Raw genomic sequence first — 24,886 nt, 5'->3', positions numbered from 1 at the left:
ATTTAAAATTATATTTCAATACGGAGCGATAAAAGCATGCTAAGCAAAAAATTGCTAAATAAGTGTGAAATTAAGCTATTCTTACTGGTCATTTTGCGGTGAATGCGAAATATTTTGATTTCGAGCTTCGATTCCTTCTAGGCTGTGGTAAAAGCTAACATTCTCAAAGCCTTCTATGTTAACTTCTTGCAATAATAGCGTTTCAATGTCTATAAAGGTAGGTCTTCTTGTGGCTCTATGATTCCAGGTACGTCTCATTAAACTGTACAATGAATCGGGACAATTTTCCGGTCGTTCCATAACTCCTCCTTCAATTACGTAACGCAATACCTAGAATATTATAATAATTTAAAGAAATGTATTATTTAAAGAACCTCTAACAAGCAAAGAATATTGTATTTTACGAAAATTTATATATATATATATATATATATATATATATATATTCACCTGATCATTTGATAAGCCTTGATACGGTTGCGAAGCTAACGTAACCATTTCCCATAGAACAACTCCGTAGCTCCAAACATCGGAAAAGCTGGTAAATACGCCGTCTTTTAAACTTTCTGGGGCCATCCATCTAACAGGCAAGAGCCCCTTGGATCCTTTTCTATAGTAATCAGTTTCATATATATCTCTTGTCATGCCAAAGTCACCGATCTTCACGGTAAGATCTTCGGCTACCATGCAATTACGAGCAGCCAGATCTCTGTGAACAAATTTCTTCGCTGCGAGATAAGACATGCCGTCCGCAATTTCAACTGCCATTTGCAAGATATCTCTCAATGTCGGTGGTTGTTTAGAATTTTCACAAACATCCGGTCGATGGCTCCTTAAATATGTCTTTAGATCACCGTTTACCATCAGTTCCATAACTACCAACGTAGGTTGGCCTTGCGACACTACACCCAGCAATCTGACCACATGATGAGTGTTGAAAGCCCTTCAACAGAAAAAGATATGACATGAATCAAAGAAAATAATAAAATTGAAGAAGCAATTAATTCCTCTTACTTCATGACGGAAGCTTCGTTAAGGAACTCTATTCGTTCACGGTCTGTTGCGTTTTCATTTACGGTTTTCACGGCGCATCGTACTTCCGGTTGATCTTTGACAACATCTTTGGCCGATCCTTCGTATACCATGCCGAAGGAACCATTTCCTAATTCGCGTATTAACTGTATTTTCTTTCGGGGCACTTCCCACTCATCCGGCACATACCCTGTGCTCACGTATTCCGGATTCACTGTTGCGATAATTTTCACACGCGCATTCCGCGCCGATCTTCTTTTAAATATGTAAAATATCACCAGAAAACTCGATAGCACAATAAGGATCAATATTAACCAGAAGAAAATCCAGAATGTGCTCAGCATGCCGTATTCTTCTATATAAAAATATTTCACTTCGGTATATGCCCCGTATCCAGCTAAACTGGTAGCTCGAACTTTCACAGAGTAATTTCCAGCTGGAAGATCTTTCAAGACATATGAATTACCCGCGTTAGTGAAATCGCGTCTTGTGATGCACACCACCGTTGTTTTTATCTGTACAAAGTAGGAAAGAAAGATTATATTTATATGGCAGTAATATATGCAAAATACATATAAATGATATTTTGTAAATTATAATTAAAAATTTCTATTCAAAATAAACTTTTCTTAATTAAATTATCTATTCTCTCTTTTCTCTCTCTCCTTCTCTCTCAATATATATCGAAACGTTTGTCGCTTGCAGCATTTGTTTAATTAATAACAAAAACTAAAAGATTACGTTACTTACATTTTTTATATCTACTCTTTTGTACTCAATTTGGTACGTGACGATTAGACCATTGGGTTGAGGCGGCTCCTCCCAGTACAATGTAACCATAGTAAGACTGTTATTCCCGCCAGAAATGCTCAACTTGAAGGTGTTTGGTGGAATATTATCTGCGCTCTCCATAGCCAATGTACGATAAGTTTTCATGCTCTTTGTTGAACAATTATTCTTCTTCGATTTATCCTCGTTCTCAACTCGTTCTCTGCAAGCTTGAACCTCGATATTGTACGCGGCAAAATGGCGCAGATTTTTCATTACGACACTAAGATTCGTACTCTGTATCAATCGCTCGAATACTGTGTACGTGCCATTGTCTATTTTATCGTTAACGCCCTCCTTGTCCTAAACATGCAAAAAGTTATAAACAAAAATGTACAACGTAATTTAATTTTTAACCATAATTATTATTCCATGATTTACTTTCGATTAATATTTCTATCATTATTTCTATTGACTTTTAATCGGTTTATACATAACACGAGATATAAATAATCGTTTTTGCGAAATCTTTTACTAAATATAAATTCGATACGCGATATGATTCATTTCAATATATTTTTATTTTTATTTATATAATTAATAGTGAACTTGAGCGAACTCTTAAGAATGAATTTAAAATTTTATTGATCTTACCTGTTGATTATAATTAGAATCTTTGGCTAATTCCGTTGCGATCAACATTTCGCTCTTCACGTCGCGTCTTCTACGCGCGTTCATCCGTTTTATATAGACCTGATTGTGCAATGCGTTCTCGAAAGCGATCGAACTGGAAACTTCTTTTTCACGCATCGATTGATCAGTCGTTTCTCGATCTGCACAGCCGCACGAAGCAGTCTCGGGTGATTTCACCAATTCTTTTTCTTCTTCGGCACGCTTCCTTTCTTCCTCCGCTATGACAGACATCGGTTTCTTCTCGGGCAATGACATGGCTGTGAAAAATAAAAATAATCTCTTGTATGTCACGCAAAGCAAAACGTTTATTTAACGCGCTTATAATAATTGTAATAGTCGTAGTTCTTATTTTTTCATAAATACAGGATATCCCAAAGTTTAACGATCAAATCTTGTCACTGTATTCTGTATAGAAATTTAACAAAAATATTATATATAAACACTGGTTCGAAAATGTTTGAAGCTGGCAAATTCGCTCTTGACACTACATAAGAGTCGGCGCTATTTATCTAATCTGCTTGTTCTATATTTTTAACTCGATTTTTATCTGTAGTGAAAATAAAAATCTATTGTACAAGAATCAATTCGCGACAAGAACTTATATCTGTCATTCATTGAATTAAAACAAGATAAAAATGTGAATTTTATATAGGATATTAAATTCAATCTCTCAACAATATCAAACTTGCATTAGGAATGTTAACGTATTTTCTAATGTATTTTTAAAATGTAATGTGATGATAAAAAGTTTGTTTGAACTACTGTTCGTATAAAGTATCTTTTTCTCGTTTCTATTAATAAAATATATTGATAAAGTTTGATCGTTTAACTTTGAGACACATTGTATATTTAACTATTCTTAGAGAATTTGCTATATTATATCGAAAAGAACGGAGTAGTTTTTGAATTACGTTCATCGCAGTAGTTTCTCTGATCGATGAAAATCGGGTCGTCAGGCTCCCAACGACCGACGATTCGATAATGCGTTAGATTCCCGTTTTTATGAAGCGGCGGAAACCAGGACATAACCAGCTCGCTACTTGAATTACTCCAGATCGACAGAGCCCTAGGTGAGCTAGGCGCGTCCGGCAGTGTCGTAAAGTACATGACCTTGCTCTGCGCGCCCGATTCCTCGGTGGCTATAGTGTAAGTCTTTACGTAGTAAGCGTATTGGGTATACGGTTTCAGTAGAGTGAGTATGTGAGCTAAATACGGTTGCTGCGTGCCGTTATGTTGCTGTGACGTTGCGCTTTCGGCGGAGACGTCCTCCACCCGCCAACCGTCGCCACCGCAAGCATCGCGACCATCGTACATCGTTACATTTTGATATGGCGCTTCGATGAAGTAAACGACGTAACCCAAGAGAGATCGGTAGTCGTGATGCGAAAAGGGTTCCCACTCGATAATAGCACCTCTAGATGTCTTTTTGGTAATCTTGGTCTTCAACTCGGTGACATTGCACGCGACCTTATCTCCGTTGCTGTTGATCGCCACATCGTGCTCGGTAAAATTGTCCAGTTTCGCCTTCTCTCGCAGCATGTCAATCTTGTACATGCACAACTTTGGATTGAAATGAAAGAAGACCTTGGGAGAGCCTGCCGAGGACAGGATGGTGAGATTTGGATGCGTGCTCCAGTCCCAGAGCTCCTGAAGATTCTGATTATCGAGCACCGCGAGGCTGTACTTGTTGTTCTCGAGCGTATTGCCGCGTATCAAGCGCAGATTCTTCAGAAAATTGAGGGATATCAGCGGGAAGCTACGGATGACCTTTAGATAGCCGTCTATCTCCTCGATCGTGCTTAGATTATCCTCAAGCTCTTTGACGATGTTCTTGCCGCCGCGTATCTGTATCTCGAGGCTACCCGCGATATGCGTGCACCCGCGCAACTTTTGCGCCGACGCGATGCTGTCCACGTTCGCGCCGGTACACTCTTTCAAACACGAGCCCTCGCACTTTCGGCAGGTCAGATTCTGGTCGTTCTCGTTGCTTTCCATGTAGCCAGCCGGGCACTCGATTACGCAGGTGCCGTTGAACGGCTTGTACGGATGCTGCTTGACGCTGTCCAACGCTTCGCGCGGTTTCGGCATCTGCCGGCACCTCTGCTCGCTGACGCAACGTCGATTCATGAACTCGTAGGTACCACTCGGACAACTGTCCTTGCACTTTGTGTCGACTATTACGTTCCTGCAGACGGTGCAATTGGTGATCGACAATCCCGTGCATCCACCCAGACACGACGAATCGCAACATTTTCCCGTGTTGATTTCGCAAGCGTTGTCCCCGCACTTTTGGTCGCATACTGCGGACACAAATCATTTCATGTTTTAAAAATCAGGAACTATATATCTAAGCTTCTTTTTTTCTTTCAAGATGAGAAGCTATATATCTAAGTTTCTCTTTCTCTTTCAAATCAGAAGCTATACATATATCTAAGCTTATTTTTCTCAATTACATGTTAACTTATAAGAAGGAATTATTAATTTTCAAAAGTCTCTTTCTAATCAAGTAAAAAAAGATGAGATTTTTAAAAATCCGACATACATATTGGATTCAAATAGGATTCTAGTTAAAATTCAAATTGAAAAAGACCAAAAAAAAAATTTACTGTTTTGCGCTGCAATGCTTGCAATGATTCGATAGTGATATTCGACGAAAATACATTGCGAACAAAATCGTTTACTGTTAATAATGTAATTTACCTCGTTGGCAGTGTTGTCGATTCCAGCATAGAGTCTCATCGGGTTTCGTCTGCCTTGACGGACAACTTTTGTCGCACACTGGACAACCGTTCGTTATCTTGTTGCCCTGCAAGCAAATTACGTCGAGAGCTTCACTGACAGCAATCACTCCCGTGCATTCCCATGTAATTTCCACGGTGATTTCCCTCGAGATATAGTTTTAATGTTTATTTCCCACTCTCTCCCGACATTTCTCGCATACTTGATACGCAATCGCAAAGTTTCAAACTCTACAACGTTATGAAAGCAAGAATGTTCGCGCTACAGAAGCTATAAACTTTTAAATTCTTACATCAACTCGATAAGAATCTTGGAATGTCGAAGGATGCTGAAAGATGTTATCATTCTCTTTTTCTTCTTTGAATATATTATCGAAGTCTAACTCATCACTTTCGTGCTATCATCATTGTTTCCGGAATCGATATCTTTCTATAGAGATTCATTTCGAACGATGATATAAACACTAAACAAAATAGAATATAATCTCGTTTCCTTTCTTGAGGAAAAAAAACGAGACGGTAAATTCTTTTTTAAGACAGAGCTTAAAAAATTCTTCCGCTGTTGTGCACGGAATTACACGAGTAGAGAAAAAACAAGATCTCTACGCTGTCGATACGAAGGTCGAAAAACACATTGCGAAAGGCTCGTATTCCATGACCCGTGTCGTTTTTTTCGATAATTTCGTTCTTGCAGGATGCTGCGCATATAAAGATTAGTCGAAAATCGAAGTGCGCAAATTAATTGTTGAATAAAATTTGGAATAACCGAAACTCTTATCAAATTATTCTATTTGATCATAAATACGATCATAAATATGCACTCGTTATATGACTTTACTACAATTTAATCGCGGAAGTCACACAAGGAGTGAATAAAGTACTACCGTATTCCTTGTAAAAAAAAAAAAATCACTTTTTTCCTTTGCAGAAATATTTGCCGGAAATGCATCATTTCGCACGAGATATTTTATTTTCCATATCATTCTTGTATTGTAAAGATTGAAATATTCTTCGCACAAGTACTCCATGATAATTGAACACGGAATGTATAATGAGAAGAAATAAAAAACTGCGTCTATTTTATTCACGTCAGAGCCAGGAACCACACTTTGCTGAGGGAATTTGTTTCGTGTCGACTCGAATAAAATTTCTTCATTATAAAACTGCATTATAAATACGTAAATATGTAAAATCTAATTATAACATAATTACTAAAACTCTTCCACGTACAATTATTTGCACGAAGAATCAAGAAAACAGTAAGTGTAGCTATATTGGCTTATTAAAAAAAATGAGATCTCAAAAACGATGCATTTCCAGCAATTTTCCCAAAGGAAATTAATGTTTACTTTTTTTAACGAGAAATATATGGTAAAATACTCGATTATATCTTACTAATGGGACACCCTGTATATTCATGTCGTTTCATAGCAAAGTGTTGTGGCTTCGTTAACGCGCGTTTTCATAACACGTTATAAGGTGAATGAAGTAATTCTCATCCGCTTCCGTTTCGGATTTCTTGCTCCTCAACAATTCGCCGACAAGACCGGGACGCCTCGCTTCGCATCACGAAGCGTGACAAATCGCGCGCGTATAGCTACATTATTCTCGTCCGCGAAATCGAAATATCGTGGCGGAAAAGTATGCCCGGCGCGTAATCCTCTCGAGATAAATCTAAACGACGAATCGAGTACCATACCGCACGTTTTAACTCTCGTTAAATGTCGGTCAACGATCGTTCACTCGTGCAAGTATAGCGTAAAACGTGGAACAAAATCGGATACGTTGAGCGAAAATAGAAGCGTTATTCCTGGTTTCAAATAGACTTATTCAACGCCGTCCAACTTTTTCTCGCATAAAAAAAATTCCACGTTCCAGTTCAGGCGTTAGGTCATAGATAAAAAAAGGAGCTTACCGATATGACGTGCTCTCCTTTGCCAGCTTTGGCGATGATGTCCCAGTCGATGGTATCGACGTAGCAGAGCGTTGGATTCTTCTCAAATCGCACGGATCCGCGTAGGATGTTGGTCAGAGAATGAAGACCGATTTCCTGGAGATGCATCATCTCGAATGCCACGAGGGCGTAATTAATGAAGAGAGAATGCCCACGAATGACCGTCAAGTTGGGAAAAAGACGGCCAACGCTCCTTAATCCATTTACTCTGGAAACACGAAGCGAGCGTGAGTAAGGATAGATTTAAACGGATAAAAAAGGGTGTAAATTATTCGCTTTAATAAATAAATGGAAAGGTAATTCTTCGTCTTGTAAGAGTACTTGCGATAAAAATAAAGTTGTACCTGTATAAAATAAGATATCCTGTAATTTCGACCAGTTCGGGGAAGCTGAGGTTGGCATAGGCCGACTGCTCCGCCCGGTCGATCAAAAGAATCTGTACGAAGCCCTCGACCACCCGGCATCCCTTCAATTTTGAGAATTGATCCACGCTATTTCTTATGTCTATACTTTGGCACACTGCAACAGAGGAGAGGCGAAATCATATCATGTCCGAGTTAATAACGCAACACAGATGTACGCTACGTATAACCCGATTCAATAAGCGTATCGCGTATTGCATCTCATATCGATTCCTTATTATTTGCATATATATTATATATTTACATATTTATTACGTAATATTTTTATTTATACATTTATTCATTTGCGAAACTATTTGTGTCAAAGACATGTTTTATTTAATGTGTTTATTTAAGACATCTCTTTTGGTTTAAAATACGTGATTTCTTTTTAGCTGGAAAACCACTCTTGAATGCAGATAAGCGCGTCACGCATCGAATCTCTCACATCGATGGTTATTTATTTATAATTTACATTTGCACTATCGTATTTTTTGTACTATTGTAATATATCGCTTATTTTTTTTATTTATACATACAAAAACTGTGTATTTGTCGAAGATTTAAAAACTTTCAAAATTGTTAAAATACGATTTTTTCTAGTTGTAATTGGAGAATTTTTAGATGCAAATGTTACGAAACTGTGAATCTAGATAAATATATGATTATATCGCAATATCACAAATTTGATTGTTTTGCATCGATTAAAAATCAAGATTGAGAAATCAGTAAGGTGTGGATATCTCGAGAGGAGGATCCAAAATGCATTTGGCACGCGTTTGCTGTTAACGTTAAATCGCGGTCTCTCGTCTTCGTTAATCATCGCAGTGTCGTGGAACGAGTAACCCGAAGATTGTCAAGACGACGTATTTAATTTCGTGAGAGAAATACTCGCTAAAAATACTCGCCAGCTGTTGTCAAAACAAGCGGGAGAAGACACTGACCATTATTCGCAGGAATGAGCACACCGCATCGTGTTAAGATTGCTTTATTAAAACAAAGATTGCTTTATCACAGAAGAATAAGCCACTTAAGTGTAAGTTTTCCTCTTTGAAATAATCTCATGATAAACGAGACATCTCTCTTTCTCTTTTTTTCTTCCGTAAACACCGTGATACGATTTGCGCCAGGATATTTTTTTCTAATGTAGCATGCGTTATCAGTTTATTCGCAAGAGTACACGTATGTACGAGGAGTAGTATCATCTGCAAATGCTTCTGGTGAGTGGCAGTAGCGATTAGCAAGATTGAATCACAAAATTATTTTATTCTCGAGAATACATGTAAAATAAATGTTTGAAATATTATACTCTTTTGCAATTTATCAATGTTGTAGTATATATTGTAGAAAACTTGTAAAACTATCATGTGTCTATTCTGACGTAACATGCGTCTTTGGCAACATGCGTTGGCAACATTAACAAATATTCAAACGCATTCAAATGCAAACGTCGACAGGTGTTGTCGCGACAACATTATCGTCAATAAACATTTGTCACTCGTCGTGCAAGTTTCAAATAAACGTCGTGTCAATTGATAAAGTAGCGGAAAGTCGCTCTCATTCGTCTTGCTCAACATCATTCCGTTATATTAAACTTTCCACTTAGGTTCATTTGATATTCTCGCTATTAAATGTAATATTTTCTATGTCAATATTTTGTATAATCATATATCGATGGCTGAATATCACAGCGCAGTTATCATATCATGCGATATAACGATCCGTTTCTTAGATGTTCTTTTGTCTCAAGCTTCAAATGTCAAGACTGTTATTCCGTTCATTGTCGTATCAATCTAACAAGTGCTTTATTACATTCGTTGTGATAGTGTACATATACGAATAATATCTATTTATTATTCATTATATGATAATATTATATAATTTATTATTATGATATGGTTTATATGAATAATTATATATTCATTAATTGTATAAAATTAAAAAATATATACGTGTACAAAATAAAAATATTCATATATATTTAATAGTCATCATGATCATTATATACATCATTATATATATATATCTTTTTCATCTTCTGGGAAACATAAGTTATAAGTTTGTACTTTTCGCGTTTATTCCATAAAAATTTATACATTTTTTTCTTGATGATAATAATTTTTGCGGTTTCATAAATACTGTAAGGCATACATTATAAGCGAAATTATTAGTCTCCCGACAATGTGGAGTGCGTACATCTATGAATGGAGTCACGAAAAAATGGCAAGGAATGCGTTAATAATTCCGTAGGTAATTTTTTTAAATCGCAATTGAATAAACAAAATTTTTGGAAAATTGTTATTTTATATACGTTGGTTACACAACCTCCGTTTCTACAGCAAGTGGCAAATAGTTGGTCAAACGAGGCTTTATATATGCGTCTCATAATTGCGCGTAATTGCAACGTTGAGATTCGCGTCCATCGCGTCGAATCATATCAATGGTTAATGATCATGATTAATTAGACGAATTGCGGTAATTACTCGGTCACGAAACGTCCGGAGAAGGTGTAACGTCCCGCCGCGCGTTGAGATTAATCAGCGACGCAGTCGAGTCAAGGAGATGGCAACCAAGCGAGGCGAGGTGAGACGAGGCGAGGCGAGACACGAGATGCGAAGGCTTCATTCATAACGAATTACGCGCGAGCGTTGCGGTGTACGGTCGAGCGTACTATCTGCGTATAACAACGCGTAGACGCGTTGCGAAGAGCATCGTGGCGTAACGACAACGTGGATCACTACGAATCCCCTCGATTCGACCTTGAATCGAGCTCATCGAGTCGTTTGGGACGAGAAGAGAGGAACAGAACAGTTTCGTTCGCGAAGAAAATTACGATAAGAGAATGCGAAGAAACTACGTCGCCAAACAATGTGGCTTCAACTTTGCGATATTTCTAAGCGCGTGCGTTATCTTCTTTCCATAATTAGGTCTCGCGTGTGCACGTGTAAAGTCACCTTAGCGAGGAAAAAAAAGAGACAACGCTTATCGTTATCGCGGTCAGCTATCAATTGTGAATAATTTTGTCGTAATTTTGCTTTGAATTTGCAAATACACAGTTGCTTCACAAGTACATGGAGGCAATCAAACGCGATACACAAGTGCGCAAATACGGACGCCGAGTACAATCGGATGCGATGATGCTAATTGTGTATTCGCGTTCGAGGTATTTCGCGACCCGAGTTCTCTTGTTCCTCGCGAGCGTTGAACCGTGCCATTAATTATGTAAGCGAAACGATACGCCTCTTAAATATTACAGGGAAATTTGATCGTCGAGTGTATGCATCCCGAGCATCGATGATTAATAATGCGGCCGAACGTACATTTTTTTTTCCTTCTGACATTCGGATGCCGCTCTTGAATAAAGTTCGCGAATCAGCGAAAAACGGGTATCGATCGTATTTCGCTGAAACTCCCGGGAGGAAGTTGCGGAATTTTTGAATTTCGCGATGCGAAGACGCGGGCGAGGAATCGCAAGGTGCCAAACACGTACGCGTGCGTTATCGCACACGATTGCACGCGAACCAACGCGCGCGACATCAAGGGCACCCGATCGAGGGATCTTCTTAACGTCGCTTCTGGGTGTAGCCTACTTAAGAAGTTGCAGCGAGCGGCGCATTCCGAACGCTCTCCTCAAGGTTGCTAGCCATTCACCTAAAGGCCGAGCTTCCATATCCTTTATGCACGCCAACTTGACCGCGTGTATGTGTGTTCGTTCTCTCTCTTTCTCTGTGCGTGTGCGTGCGAGCGAGATGCTACCTCGTGACATTCCTCGGCCCGTGCTCACCTCGATGATACTTGACGATGTAGTCGCGGCGTGCCGGCAATTCCTGGCTCCGATTGATTGCTACTTTGTATTCCCGATAAAAGCCGACCGACCCAGACATAACGAGATGCTCACGAGTCGCGCAATATACCTTCTCTCTCTCTCTCTCTCTCTCTCTCCTCCTTCCCCCATCCGTTCGTAACGGAGTATACCACTCTGCGTGGGACGGGTAAATACTCGATCGAGACAGCGAGATCTCAAGATCTCTAGGGAGAGAACTATTGTCTCTCTCTGCTCGTTTCCACAGTTAAGTAAATTGTACGGATAAATTGAATTTACAAGTACGGTAATTGCGGCAAGGGTAAAGGTGAGGGTTAGGTAAAGGTATAAGGTGTCCGTCGAACGGAGTGTTTTCCTTTTAATCGGTCATCGTACGGCACACGTCGAGCTGGGAAATTGCGCGTAAATTAGGCAATGTAAAAGACGAATGACCCGAGGCGACGAGCCATGGCGATTATAAATGTCCAAGCTAGATTCGTATGGCATGTGGCAGTGTTGCATTGTATTCTCAGCGAAACCGGCTCCGAGCGATACGGATACCAGTTGTAAAAAAAGTAGGGAATGCCTGCACCACACACAAGGGCGGAGGGGGAGGGGGAGGGGAAGGGAGAGAGGGGGAGAGAGAGAGAGAGAGAGAGAGAGAGAGAGAGAGAGAGACACTGGGTATACAATATATAAAACTGGACGCAACAAAAATCGATCGTCGAGTGAAATATCAAATGATGTGTAAAACCGATGAGGACTGTTCTAAAGAGAATTAACGGAATTAAATTGAAATAAATTTCAAGATTAATAAAGATTAAAAATCCGGCGACTTTTTACAATCAACGAGAAATGAAACGAGAATAAGAGTTTTTATTCGCGCCGCCATCTTTCTCTCCGCGGAAAGCATTCTTTCCGCGCCGTAAAACTTTCGTCCATTTTGTGCAATCGCCACTTTGTTGCAAAAGTCCTCGACTAAACCGGCTGCGGAGACGACGGACACGAAAGGCAAGCGACCGTGCGTTTATGCCCGGAGGAACGAGCGATGCAACGGTCAACGGAGGAAACACATTCAACCGTATTTCATGCGGAAAGATCGCGATTATTAATCTGGACCATCAGACGTTGAATGTATTCGAGTTGAAGGAGATCTAACTGTCACAATCGCGTCAAGAGATGAAAGAAAGCCTGCATCGGTCCATCGATGGAAGATTGCAAACCTCATGCTTCTCCTCTATATATAAATTGTTTCGCGATCGATAATTCGGCCAAGGTTTTCGTTTGTATGCCGCCGAGACATGTCCTCGAAAAAAGAATCGGCGAGCCGTGATGAAGCTACTGTATCGTACGATCAATCGCGCGTAGTTTATTAATAAAGCGACCTGTTATTTAAGTAGACGCGCAAAACCTGTCTTCCTTTATAATTACCGGCATAATTGTTAATCGCGATATTATGCGGGAGGGTGAGAATAATGAGAGTGAAAATTTATGGAACGGCGGAGACTACAAATAAGCAAATAACCGTAATGCGTAATCATAACGCTCGTCATTTTCTCGTGCTTGCGGCTCGTTACATTTCATCAAAAGCCGGAAGCCATTGGCTTGGCGCCACACGAACCAACCTCCTGGCGTTATGCGCTATTGTGCGACCAAGCACGGCGATTCGCGGTCGTCCTCTGCGCGAAATGTGCCCACAGGATAGATAGGTGCTCTAAAAATAACGACGTTTCGCGCTTTTCCTCCGGCCTCGATCGAGAATGAGGGCCACTCGCGTTGATGACGCGAGAATAAACTCGTTAAACTCGTTGATGCAGGTAGTCGAAAAAAAATTTATAATTAATACGCTCGTATATTTCACGCGAGTAAACAAATCCAAAGTAAAAGTATCCACCTAACGCGAGAATATCCTCGGTAGGGCCAGGTGGGAGGCTAACGAAACCTGGCTCTCTCGAACGATGAAAATCGCCGGAAATCGCCGTCTAGACGACCCTCTCTTTCTTCAGCCCCGGGGCGTCCTCGGATCGCGAATAAAATTTCTACAACGGTCTGAAAACACACCGGGACAGGACATCTAATTTCGTCAGATCTCGCCGTCTGCTCCGCAAGTTGGAAAATTCAACGTCTCCCTCTAACCGCAAGATTGTATATAAACTGTCGAGACGATCAAAAAGATGTATTTATAACTCGATTCACGCATGCACGCGAGAGTCCTCGTGTCAATGCACTTGTGATTGACCAAACGTCATCTTGTAGTCGCAGACTTTTGGTGTAAACGCGATTATTATTTATTCGTTATAAATAAATTCATATCGCGATACATTCGCTCTCGAGCCCTTTAGTCGATTAGTCTTCTCTGAACGGAAATCATTAAATAATATCATGAGACGACTTCCGTCTCCGCTTACCGTAAAGAGGCGCGTCACTTAATATTCGAGCTGACACGCCTTAATTATATCAACCTTCCTAGCCCTTCGATCCAGACTTTCCCCTGGATCGTCCTTCCTCTCTTCCTTTCTCTCTCTCGCTTTCTCCTCCCGTCATCAATAACGCACTTTCCATGAGGTCTTAGACTAGACTAGACTAGTCTAGGGTCGGTATGCATATTTGCATCGATTTCCAGAGGAGTAAGGATTGCTTATTTATACATGTATGCATACATTTATATGCATACATAGATATATGATATATAAATTCTTATTCAAGAAACGATCACGAGTATCGCCGCGAGAAAATCTCGAAAAGAAACGAGCAGTGTTTTGTAGATTCAAACTTTCGATTAAATAATCCCCGTTCTGTTCTCAATTATGTACGAATCAACAACGATTAACAATGATTATTGAACGTCAAACACAGGCAGTATTCAATTCCGGGATAGAAACAGCGGAGTTAAACACGATTCAATGTACATGGGATTCTCGTTTTTTGTGTGTGTTCTCATTACCATTCCCCTTTCTCCCTTTTCCACCGTCTCTTTATTCTCCCGATCGCCCTGCTGAACGAAATGTAAATCGAAAGAAAAGAAGCCAGGAATCGAAAACATAAAAGAGAATTACGTATATATTATGCGCTTATTTTATTCCCCTAAAAGCTATATAAAAGGTGAACGTGACACGATAATTTACTATTCGACTTGCTATCAACTCGGAGGACACTCGGGGGATAATGGCCATGATATCGAGCAGTCGGGACGTTGCACCATGTTTTCGACTCGATTCGGCGAAACGCGAGGGAACGAGAGCGGAGAGAAGAAAGGAGATGAAACGTGAGAGGCGAACGCATCGAAGGAATGTTATCGGCTCCGTTGTTTTCGCAACGGGAGCGGCCAATCTTTTTGTGGCGGAGTATGCGTCCGATTTTGTCCCCCGATCCCCCATCGCGTATCCTATTCTCGGTCGGTTTCCTTTTCCCTTGGATTTCTTCTCCCGCGCGGATACTCATAGCGCCTACTAAAATCGAGGGAGCGCTTACCTCGAATTAGATCGTCTTTTGGCCAGAAGCGATCTTTTCGAGAGAGAGAGAGAGAGAGAGAGATAAAATGAAGGAGGATGGCTGACGAATATGCGGCTCTCTCTATATTTGGATACGCGAGGCTACTAGAGTTTTGCCGCCTCATATCTACGAGGAATTTCCTGATTCTACAATAATAATAATTTTGCTACACGACTGACTCATCTTCGTTCTCGACGGTGAATGTGGCATGAAGATATCTCGGTACCGTAACGCAGCTTGTCGACATGCATGTGATGGCGGTCGAGAATCAATTCAATTCTCGGGAATTCAACCGGAGAAAAACAACGCGGTGCGAAAACATTCCCCTCACGGCAGCCGAGCGGGAATTTTTATTTAGAAACGCTTATATACACGGCTGATCGCCCTCGAAACATCGCGCACTTGGTGGAAACGAAATTAGAAATTGCTCCGCGAAATTGGCGCAATTTAAGGGACATTCCCCGACATACAAGCTCAATAAGTGCGTGACATCATTTTTACAAATGATTGTATTGGTGAGATAATTTAAGATACCCTCTTGTATCTATTACTAGGATATATAGAATAATTCGTCGTTCGCGCATTTACGTCATCATATCACGTACGGAATATCTAATGATGATGAATTGGTCTTGGAATAATTTTATACAAATAGATCTGTAATTTTATTATTTTCGTTGTAATAAATAAGCATTTATTTTTCGCTTTTTTCTTATTAATTTCGCGCAAATCTACGCTATTGATGAATTTATCAAACGGTAGAAATCTTGGAAGAATCAATTGACGAGAAACCGGTGATTTATTTGTTATAAACATGAAGCAGCAATTAAACATATTTATATTATGCAAGAAATATTACGAAAGAAAAATGACAACAGAGTAAAATTCTTAGATAATCAAATAATTTATATAATCGACAATCAAATAATCTTATCGAAGCTATTGACAAATCCGGCATTGATCAATTGTGATCATCATTCAATTGTATTTATTGAGGGCAGTCATCGTGATAGACATTATTATGATCGAGATTAAGGAAATATAGTAGACTATGAACCGCTACTGGTCTTACGAGGACGTTCTTGAACTCGTCCCAAGTGACATTCCAGAGCGTTTGAATCGCTTACCGGCTTTTGCTACATGATTCTTGGTGAACATGAATAAGTACTCTGCGTTCATGTTCGCGATAACGCACAAACGCACTCGTCTGTAGAACCCGTCTTTCTTCGAATTCTCTCTCTTTATACATATGTTATGCATAATATATATAATCATTTAATCGTACATCTAGACCAGATATATTTTTCACAGACGCTTATATCGCTCTCGATAGGAGGAAGACGCAAAGAGTCTTGGTCATCATCGCAGGACTGATTCATTTAAATATGAGTGTGATATATCTTATTTAAGAAACTCTCTTAATGCCCTCAAACTCAAAATTGCAGATTAAAATTGACCCTGAGCCATATACATATATGTCCTATAAATATTATTGGAGAATTTTTTCCACCTATGTGAAAAACAATTGATCATGAGAAAACAATCAAATCTATACATCACTCTGGAAGCTGACGAAAGGCAGCGATTGAAAGATCTGTAATTACGACTTCTCTCTCGAATTATCACACGTGCTAAAACCTACTATTACACGAGGCCGTGCACCTTGGTCGAGACTCGCCGCCGCTTTTATGCATCGCGAAGCAGGCCTGCACTGTAGAAGACTCAGACTTCCAGGAATCAACGGTGGAAGGTTCAAAGAGAAGGGAATACAAATACAAAACCCGGCGCGATAACCTCCTAGATATACGCTTAAAAAAGCCTAAAACATGCGCGATTCCTTCCTCTCTCGCTTGCGTCCATTTATATTCTTTAACAAGTGTCATAAATGTGTGTTCCTACAAGGAACATTACTAGCGTGTTTATATAATGCTTTTATATTTCAATTATTATTTTACATGTTCTTGAAGAGGAAACGGCGTCGCGCATTGCACAAAAATCGGTCGGATTAAATAGCAGAATTTGAATGACTTGCGAGGAATAGTTTCTTGCATTGAATAACCGGTGACTATTAAACATTTTTAAATAGAATAACCGCGCACGCGATATGATTTGTGTGGCAAATTTATGATATTCCGATCAAAAAATCCGAAAAATGTCGCAATAAAAGCATACACATATCTGTGCTCTCCTCTCTATTATAATTTTCGTTATGACAATTTAAAAGTATTTATCACTTTCCTCGAAAGGTCAGTTGTTCACATTTAAACTCGGTCGAACAAATTTAGAGATTTCCTCTCGTACCCTTTTCCTCCTTCAATCAGCAATCAATTAGCGGCTCGTAATATCGTAATATCGTTTGAATAGAAAGATTATTGCATTACTAATGTAAATGTGCATTTTTATTCAGGTTTTTGTCGGCAGATAAAATCAATTCTCCGCTACGCGTACTTAAATTGTTAACTTTGTTAGAAATGTAACACGGAAAAAATCAATATTATTGCTTCAATTTATCGGTGAATGTAATCTCTCGATCTCTTCTTTTAAAATTTAGTAGACCATGCGTGAAAAGTATGATGTAAATTGAAGTGTGTGCGATGAAAGTAAGAAAGATTTCTTACATTAGGTTTCTCCACTAGATTTACTTTTCAATAGAAAATTGTAAAGAAAATGTTTCCTCCAATCCCAGTCATTAGAATCGAAAAATATACTACGATTATTCGGATCCTTTTTCAAAATATGCGCATTACAATCATAAACATCTAAGAGTTTCACCTGACCTGTTTCTTTGAACATTATATATCATCGCAACAATACACTTTGCTCTTTTCAAGACTTGCGAAGCCTTACGCGAATATAATACGAAAGTTCGACCAATAGCGATTCACTATTGATTCGCATTTCAAATGCGCATTTCCGTCGAATCGACTTACACATATCGATATACGCGTGTGTGTTATATTTTATAAACGTAAAGTCTCTTTTTCCGCGCGTGTTCAACAATGATGTAAAGTCAATTTATTCAGTTTCGTGAAAGGATGCAAATTAGCCGGCATAATAACGTAATCTTTCGACTCTGGCAGAAAAAATAATGTACTCACCTCCGTCTCTATTGTTGGGACCAATGGTGGTGCGTTTTTGCGCCGCTGCGAGATCGGGAGATGACGCGAGCAAAACAAGGAAAATGATCCAGAGGAGCCTCCGCCACTCGGTCGACTTGTCGTGGAATCTGGCGGCGAGATGATTCCATCTCACGACGCTCGAAGCACATCTCGCGGACGATGATTCGTAACATGAGAGTCTATCGCACCTCAGTGTTCTGTCGCGCTTTTCGACAATCTTCGCTCTCGAGTTCGCACTCTCGTCGCGTTTTCGCCGATCGCGCTGGCCAAAGTGCTCTTCTGTCCGTATCGCGTCCATCGTATCGGAACACCCGTCCGTTTGGCCGCGAAGACGCTCGCAGAGATCGCACGTCGTCGTCGACATCGACGTCGACTCTGACGGCGGCTGGGGCGACGCATCGTTCGACGTATCCTCGAACGCGCCGCAAATCGACGGGCAATGGCAGTAGCGGCGGGTGACGAGAAGTGTGTCCGAAGAAGACGAGGACGCAGCCAAAGTGTGAGGTTCGTCCACGTCGAATGTCGTGCTGCGATTTTTGCGACACGCGAAAGCCGGAGACTTCATCTTCGAAATCTCTCTCTCTCGGTCGGAGAAGAAAAGAGTCAAATACGCGCGCTCCCTTCTCGCGAATTCTCAGAACGCGGAGAGAAAAGCGTCGCGACGTTCCGCTCGCATCTCTCTCGATCGTCGACGATGACGGGATTTTCACGCCAAGCGTCTTTGCTTCGTTCTGTCTATATTCGAACGTATGTACGAACGGAGGGTTCGAGCGTTAATGCGGCAACAGACTCGACAACGGCCGCTCAAAGACGTCTCGCATCTTTTCTCGTCGTTGTCCGAGGCGTGTTTGTCGGCGTCGGGCTTCGTTGACCCCTCTTGTAACCGCGCGCGGGAGACCTTGTGGGCGTGTTGCGAAGAGTGACAGAGAGAGAGACGCACAGTCGCAGTCGCACGCGCGCGCGCGCGCGCGCGAGTTATCAGTCGGCCGTCCTGAAAGATCGGCACCGCCGGCAGGTCACCGCACTGAACGATTCCATCGAAAGTTATGCGCCGACTCGAGATTCGTAAACCGATCCTGTGGCACCGCGATCAGTGCAGGCTCCCGATAATACGATCGATAAGCTTGCTTCCTCGGCGATATCTAGGCAGTCTGTCGTCCTAAAACGAAAAAAAGAGCGATATTACGCATTTTGTATTTCGTCAATTATCTACAAGTTGGATCGAGCTCTAAACGAGTCGCCCGACATTGTTTTTCAATTAAAAATTTATCGCGCTATACGTTCAACTTGAACGTATTAATTAAAGGGAAGGTGAGGTACCTTGTATCATCGTAGAAGCATTAATTTTCATACTCGTTATACAAGATAACGCGCTGTAAAATATACACGATAAACCTTGACTATCGTGGAAATTATGATGGTACTTTCACGAATGACGCTTACGTGGCCATCAATAAGCGGTTATTTACAATGCGTTCACCGGCACCAAGCGCACATTCATTATATGCAAAGAATACTTTCCAAGATAAATTATCGTGCCGTGTATACACATTCCATGAATGGTGCGCGCGCACACACACACACACATACATGCAAGAATATATTATACAAAATATACATACACGCACACTCGCCAAGATAGTTTGACGTAATTATATCATGCTACGAGACGCTACGAGAAATGCAAATGTACCGAAAAATGAACAAAGTTATTGCGTGCGACGTCACATTTGAGGATGGTTCTATATCTTATCAACCTGTATAATTCGCTAACGTATGCGATAACATATTTGCACGCGATAATACACTTCACCTCATAAATAATCAGAATATATTTTTTAATTTTGCGCAGATATTATATATGGATAAAAATATAAATCAAAAGCGTTATTTATTCGAACGATTAAAATATTCAGAGCATCGATTTTAAAATTTAAACACGAAGCCATATAAATTCATTTTAAAAATTGTGCATTTACGTCTGATTTATACATAAAATTGCGATAAAAATATACAGAGAGCAAAAGCAGCTGTATGATATTTTCTACGCAAATTGAATTTAACTGATAACTGAATAAATATGTTGAATGAGTTGTACGTCAGTTTCATCGGATTCGCTGGACGATATCGTGAAGAAAATATTTGTCGGATATCGATATTTATCCCGAGGGAACAGAAATTAATCAGAAATTAATTCACTTACTCGTAGATTTCTCTCTCTCTCTCTCTCTCGTTATTATTTTTACGTATATTATACTTGATAAATTATACCGGATTATATAACAGAAATATGTAACGTACATAGTTCTCCTCTTATCTCTCGATCAATTATGCTCAGTGTTGGTTTGCACTATTTTTACGCAAAACTATGCAAAGTGCATGATTTGGCATGCATCTTATGTACTAGTTATGTGAGTGACTTTTTCGCGAGTACCATGTGCACTCACATTTTCATGCGCATTTTTTATGAACCGCGACGGTCTATACATTCTTGTAACTCTTATCCGGAATGCACCGGGGTCATGACCCTCCGCGACAATATCTTTGAAAAATATTTATAACAATGTAGCGAAGCGCGATAAAGTGCGTGCGATTTACAAATTATCGAATAAGCCTGGTGTGCTCGGAATACATAATTCGCTCGCTACAGAAAAAGCTGTCTCGAACAAAGTTGTATATAAAATTATCTGCCGCAAGAGATGCTAGAATGTGTTTTACGCTCGTTAGAAAACGGTATTCTATCCCCGTTGCTGCAAACCTTTCACAAAGGTAAATCCGTTAAGAGCCAGTTGTATGTGTCCAGAGGCAATATTCGCATCGCTCGCGAACGATCACAGCGAGCTAAACGCTGTTTTTCATTATGCGAAAAGCAAGTATACATGGATTACGTATACATGCCAGGAACAATTTACATGATGGGAAAGAAGGAGAAAGAGGGAGATAGAGATAGCAGAAAACATGCGATATGTTGCGTAGCGATGTTACCTCTTGGAAAAGAATTATAATTGTGCAGTGAATTACATATAAAAAAGTGTAAATAAAATGATATTGAAATACTTTTCATTCGCAGCTCATCTCTCGTATTTTCAAATAAGCCTTTAAAATTAGCATTTACAATTTATAAATGTTTTATGCATTTTATCATTCTTTGTATCTTACTACTTTCCTTCTCTTTTTTTTTACAGGTTAAATCAGTAAAAAATTATCACTCTTGGTAAATCCCAAAGTATATATTTTATTGAAAAATGATAAAAGTTATTGGATTTCGAGAAAAATATCTTGTGATAATTTCGTTCCATGAAGATATTTTTGAGGTTATCTTTGTTTTCTTAAACAGAACATTTTTTCTTATATAAGTTGATTATTCTCATCATCCCACGTATAATGGTAAGATACAATCATGAAAAATTAATAATTCATACTTCATATTTTACTTTGACGTGTTGTGAAATAAAATATCTATTTTTAATGATATCTTTGTCCTTAAATGTAAAATGATGAATATTATCGATTTATGTAAATAAATTATGTAAAAAAATATGTGGTTCTATATAAAGAAAAAAAAATTGAGCTTGAAATTTTAGAAATGCTTGCACTTGAAACAAAACTGCATTGATCAAGAAAAAAAAGCAATCAATAAGCTTTGTTAAGTAACAAAATAAGTACGAGATCTCTCGGTCTCTTAATAAATGTAAAATACTGGAAAATACGCGAAGAATTCTGATTCAACGCGGGAGTAAGGTTGTCTGCGCAATCCCACGATTGTTTAAGTGGCTGTGAAAGAAAAAGAATTTGGAACGTGCCTGATTGTAAATAAATACCGCCTAGTTTGCCGTGACTCTCGGGTTAAGTAACGTGATTTGATTAAGCGTAGATTTCTCTTAATAACGATAATTGATTTATTGCGTTTTAAGGGGGGGGGTCACGCTTTCACGCTGTAACGAGACGTATACGCCGTGGCATGCGAGAGATTGTACCCCTACGTTCGTGATCTGACGAGCCGCTTGACGGCCAAACATCTTTAAATGATTCGTTGAATTCATTTTCGGGGTCAGACCATTCTCTGCGCTTCATACTTTGCGTCTTGCTCGCGAATAAGAGTCAAAAATATCCCGTATAACGGAGAAAGATCGTATAGCAATATTGCAGAAATATTACTTTATATATTACTTTATATATTGTATAAAAAGAATTTGATAGTAATTATCAGGATTTAGGCCCAGTTGCACCAACATTATTTCAGCTTTAAGCGAAAATTAAATATATGTCTGTCTTTATTTATTTAGAAAGAAAGATAAAGATAGACATATATTTAAGTTTCGCTTAAAGCTGAAATAACGTTGGTGCAACCGGGCCTTAGTACCTATTAAATGATTTGAATTAATAGTATCAATTAAATCTTACAATAACAATTATCGAAAAATTTAATTGGATGAACAAAGAATTTATTTTAAAGAATCTATATTTAATTGATTCAACTACAAATGGGAGGTTTGATAAGTATTGGCAAATATATTTGCGATGATTATTGCTTTAATCCTATATTTAAAAAAAAACAGTTTATTCTAGATTTTATAGAACTATGTTTTCCTAAAAATTATTCATAAAATATACCAACTTGTTATATTCATATAATATTTGAATTCATTTTCTTCAGATTTTATTATACGAAACTGAAATAAATTATTTCATTGAAGAAAAATTTGATAATAGTTACGAAATATTTCGTTTGGCTAAACTAACATAAACGATCTAGTAATTAAATATTTGATAACATTGAATTGAATGATTCTTTAACGTTTACCAAATGCTTGATTAGATGCTTCAGATATTTGATAACATTGAATTAAATGATTGTTTAATATTTATTAAATATTTAATTACAGATTTCAGATATTTGATGACTGATATTAAATATTTACAATTGTTATTTAATTGGTTCAATTATATATAAAATTCACTTATAGTCAAACCAAGTAAATATTTACCAACTACTATCGTACACAACTATGTGATAGTTGTAATAGTTGTCAAATATTCAATTGAAATCCACAACTTGATACGTTTCAGATAATTATCATCGACTACATTTTTCAATGTCCAATCGCTGTGTATGTATGATTAGATACTTTCAATGTTTTTTTCCGTGTCGATGGACAGCTCTCTCTCCTTCTCTCTCTTTCTCTCTGCGCTCACATAGATTTTGCTTACAATTTTACTTATAAAAATATGTGCATATATGTCAACCAGACGATCTACCACTATCTCTTAAAACCTTTCACCTACACCACCTAATAATCAACAGCATTGCAATCTTATCAATCTTACAATCTATAGAGGTATTACAGAATCTTGATAAAATTGCAGCGATATGGGCAATAACGTGTTATGAAAATAATTACATTACAATTTGCAAGATAGCAAAATGATTGTGTGCGATATAGCTGGAAAGCGCTGTATAGACGTGCATTATTTAGATGTGCACAATCACGCGGAAAATAGTCGGTCACACAACGCGCGTAGGTCCACCACCTACGCTTATTCATAGTTTTATTTTGTAGTAAGCAAAGGCAACATATACGAGATTTCGAGAATGCGTATAATATGGCACGTGACACTAATAATTTCAGACTTGAAAATGTCAAGTTACAGTTTCAAATACCAGCGACAATTTTATTATGCAATAAATTTAGTCTAAAAAGCGTGTCACGCATGTTTCCGCATAATGATATAATTGCGACTCGAAATACTCGTATATCTATTTTTGAACCTTGTAATGTTCAAACCCTTTTTCAACCTTTTAATGTTTTTCAGTGGTTCGCAAAATGTCAGATGTAATTCAATCATAATAAATCTACAATTTGATCCTTCTTTATTATACAGTTAATTGTCGGAATCGCATCAAGGATAATGGTTCTTATCCTCAAATAGATTATTAATTTGCTGGATGATAAACGAGATAATCCGCAACTGAATCGATTCGGCAGGCGCTGGAAATAATCGTGTTTCGGAAGCGGACAACGCGCGAAATCGCTTCACGCAATGATCAGCTTCGCCGTGTCAAAACGTAGGATCGCGCACATTTACAGCTGTACACGCATCTCGCATTTGTATACGTGTATCGGCATCAATCATCGACGCGAGTATAAATAACACGTATAAAAATCCAGGTTCAGACCAGATAAACGAACACAAATACACTCGCAAAGTATCAGTGAATAAGTTTCATTCAATTACGATAATTTTATACAAAATAATTTCGTACACGCAAAATTCTCAATAATAGATTACTCGTAAAAAAATAAAATAAAAAGAAATCCAATTAACGCCGTTGATATTCGCTCGCGATTAGTTCGCGTCCGCTCATTTAATGCAGATTTGACTTTATGCGAACGCTCGAGAGCGAAGAACAAGGAAGACACCGAAAGAGCGATGGTAGGGGAATGGAGAGGCGACAGACGAGGAGTCGCGAATGGCAGGGTAAGAGGGTAAGAAGGGGGAGAGAGGGGTACCGACCAAGACACCGGGCGGGGTGCGGGGTGAAAGCAGGCGAGCGGAACGAGCTTCATTCACAGCGCCACGCGCCGCGCCAGCCCCGCCGTTCCGAGTCTCCGTCGTTCTACTACGAGATATTTGTGCTATCGCGTTTGCAGGTTCGCCGACACCCGGTCGGGCGCTCGAGTTGTCCGCTGCTTGCCAAGCGTCGCTTCGTAATCTACAATGTTTCGATTGCCGCCGATCGAACGCGTCGGCGAGAGACATCGGTAACATCGGCCGCAGCTCGTTGCTTGAATTAAAAATTGCGCCAATTTCTCGCGAGGCGAATTTATTCGGGAATTTTGTAAAACGATTTTCTAGGAATATCCAGCCTGATCTCTTTACCATGT

The 24,886-nt window shown here is 39.2% G+C and overlaps 1 protein-coding gene across 3 annotated transcripts in view; it reads right to left on the bottom strand.

Annotated features, from left to right (window-relative positions):
- Inr-2 (insulin-like receptor-like) overlaps positions 1-24,886 on the bottom strand; it is a 42,337-nt gene that overhangs the window by 5,816 nt on the left and 11,635 nt on the right. For all 3 annotated transcript variants that reach the window (XM_083087225.1, XM_083087227.1, XM_083087226.1), the window contains exons 2-11: positions 17,979-19,158; positions 7,530-7,704; positions 7,147-7,393; positions 5,194-5,299; positions 3,405-4,793; positions 2,455-2,750; positions 1,783-2,163; positions 1,015-1,547; positions 451-943; positions 86-330 (exon numbers count right to left, since the gene is read on the bottom strand). In XM_083087225.1, coding sequence (XP_082943351.1) covers positions 86-330; positions 451-943; positions 1,015-1,547; positions 1,783-2,163; positions 2,455-2,750; positions 3,405-4,793; positions 5,194-5,299; positions 7,147-7,393; positions 7,530-7,704; positions 17,979-18,564 — 4,451 coding nt within the window. In that variant the 5' untranslated portion in view covers positions 18,565-19,158. The remainder of the gene's footprint in view (positions 1-85; positions 331-450; positions 944-1,014; positions 1,548-1,782; positions 2,164-2,454; positions 2,751-3,404; positions 4,794-5,193; positions 5,300-7,146; positions 7,394-7,529; positions 7,705-17,978; positions 19,159-24,886) is intronic.

This window comes from Camponotus vicinus, unplaced genomic scaffold, assembly GCF_025532165.1.
Source record: "Camponotus vicinus isolate PSW18456_S1 unplaced genomic scaffold, iyCamVici1.0 SCAF_13, whole genome shotgun sequence".
Lineage (NCBI taxonomy): Eukaryota > Metazoa > Arthropoda > Insecta > Hymenoptera > Formicidae > Camponotus > Camponotus vicinus.
This window is presented reverse-complemented; position numbering and strand designations above follow the sequence as displayed.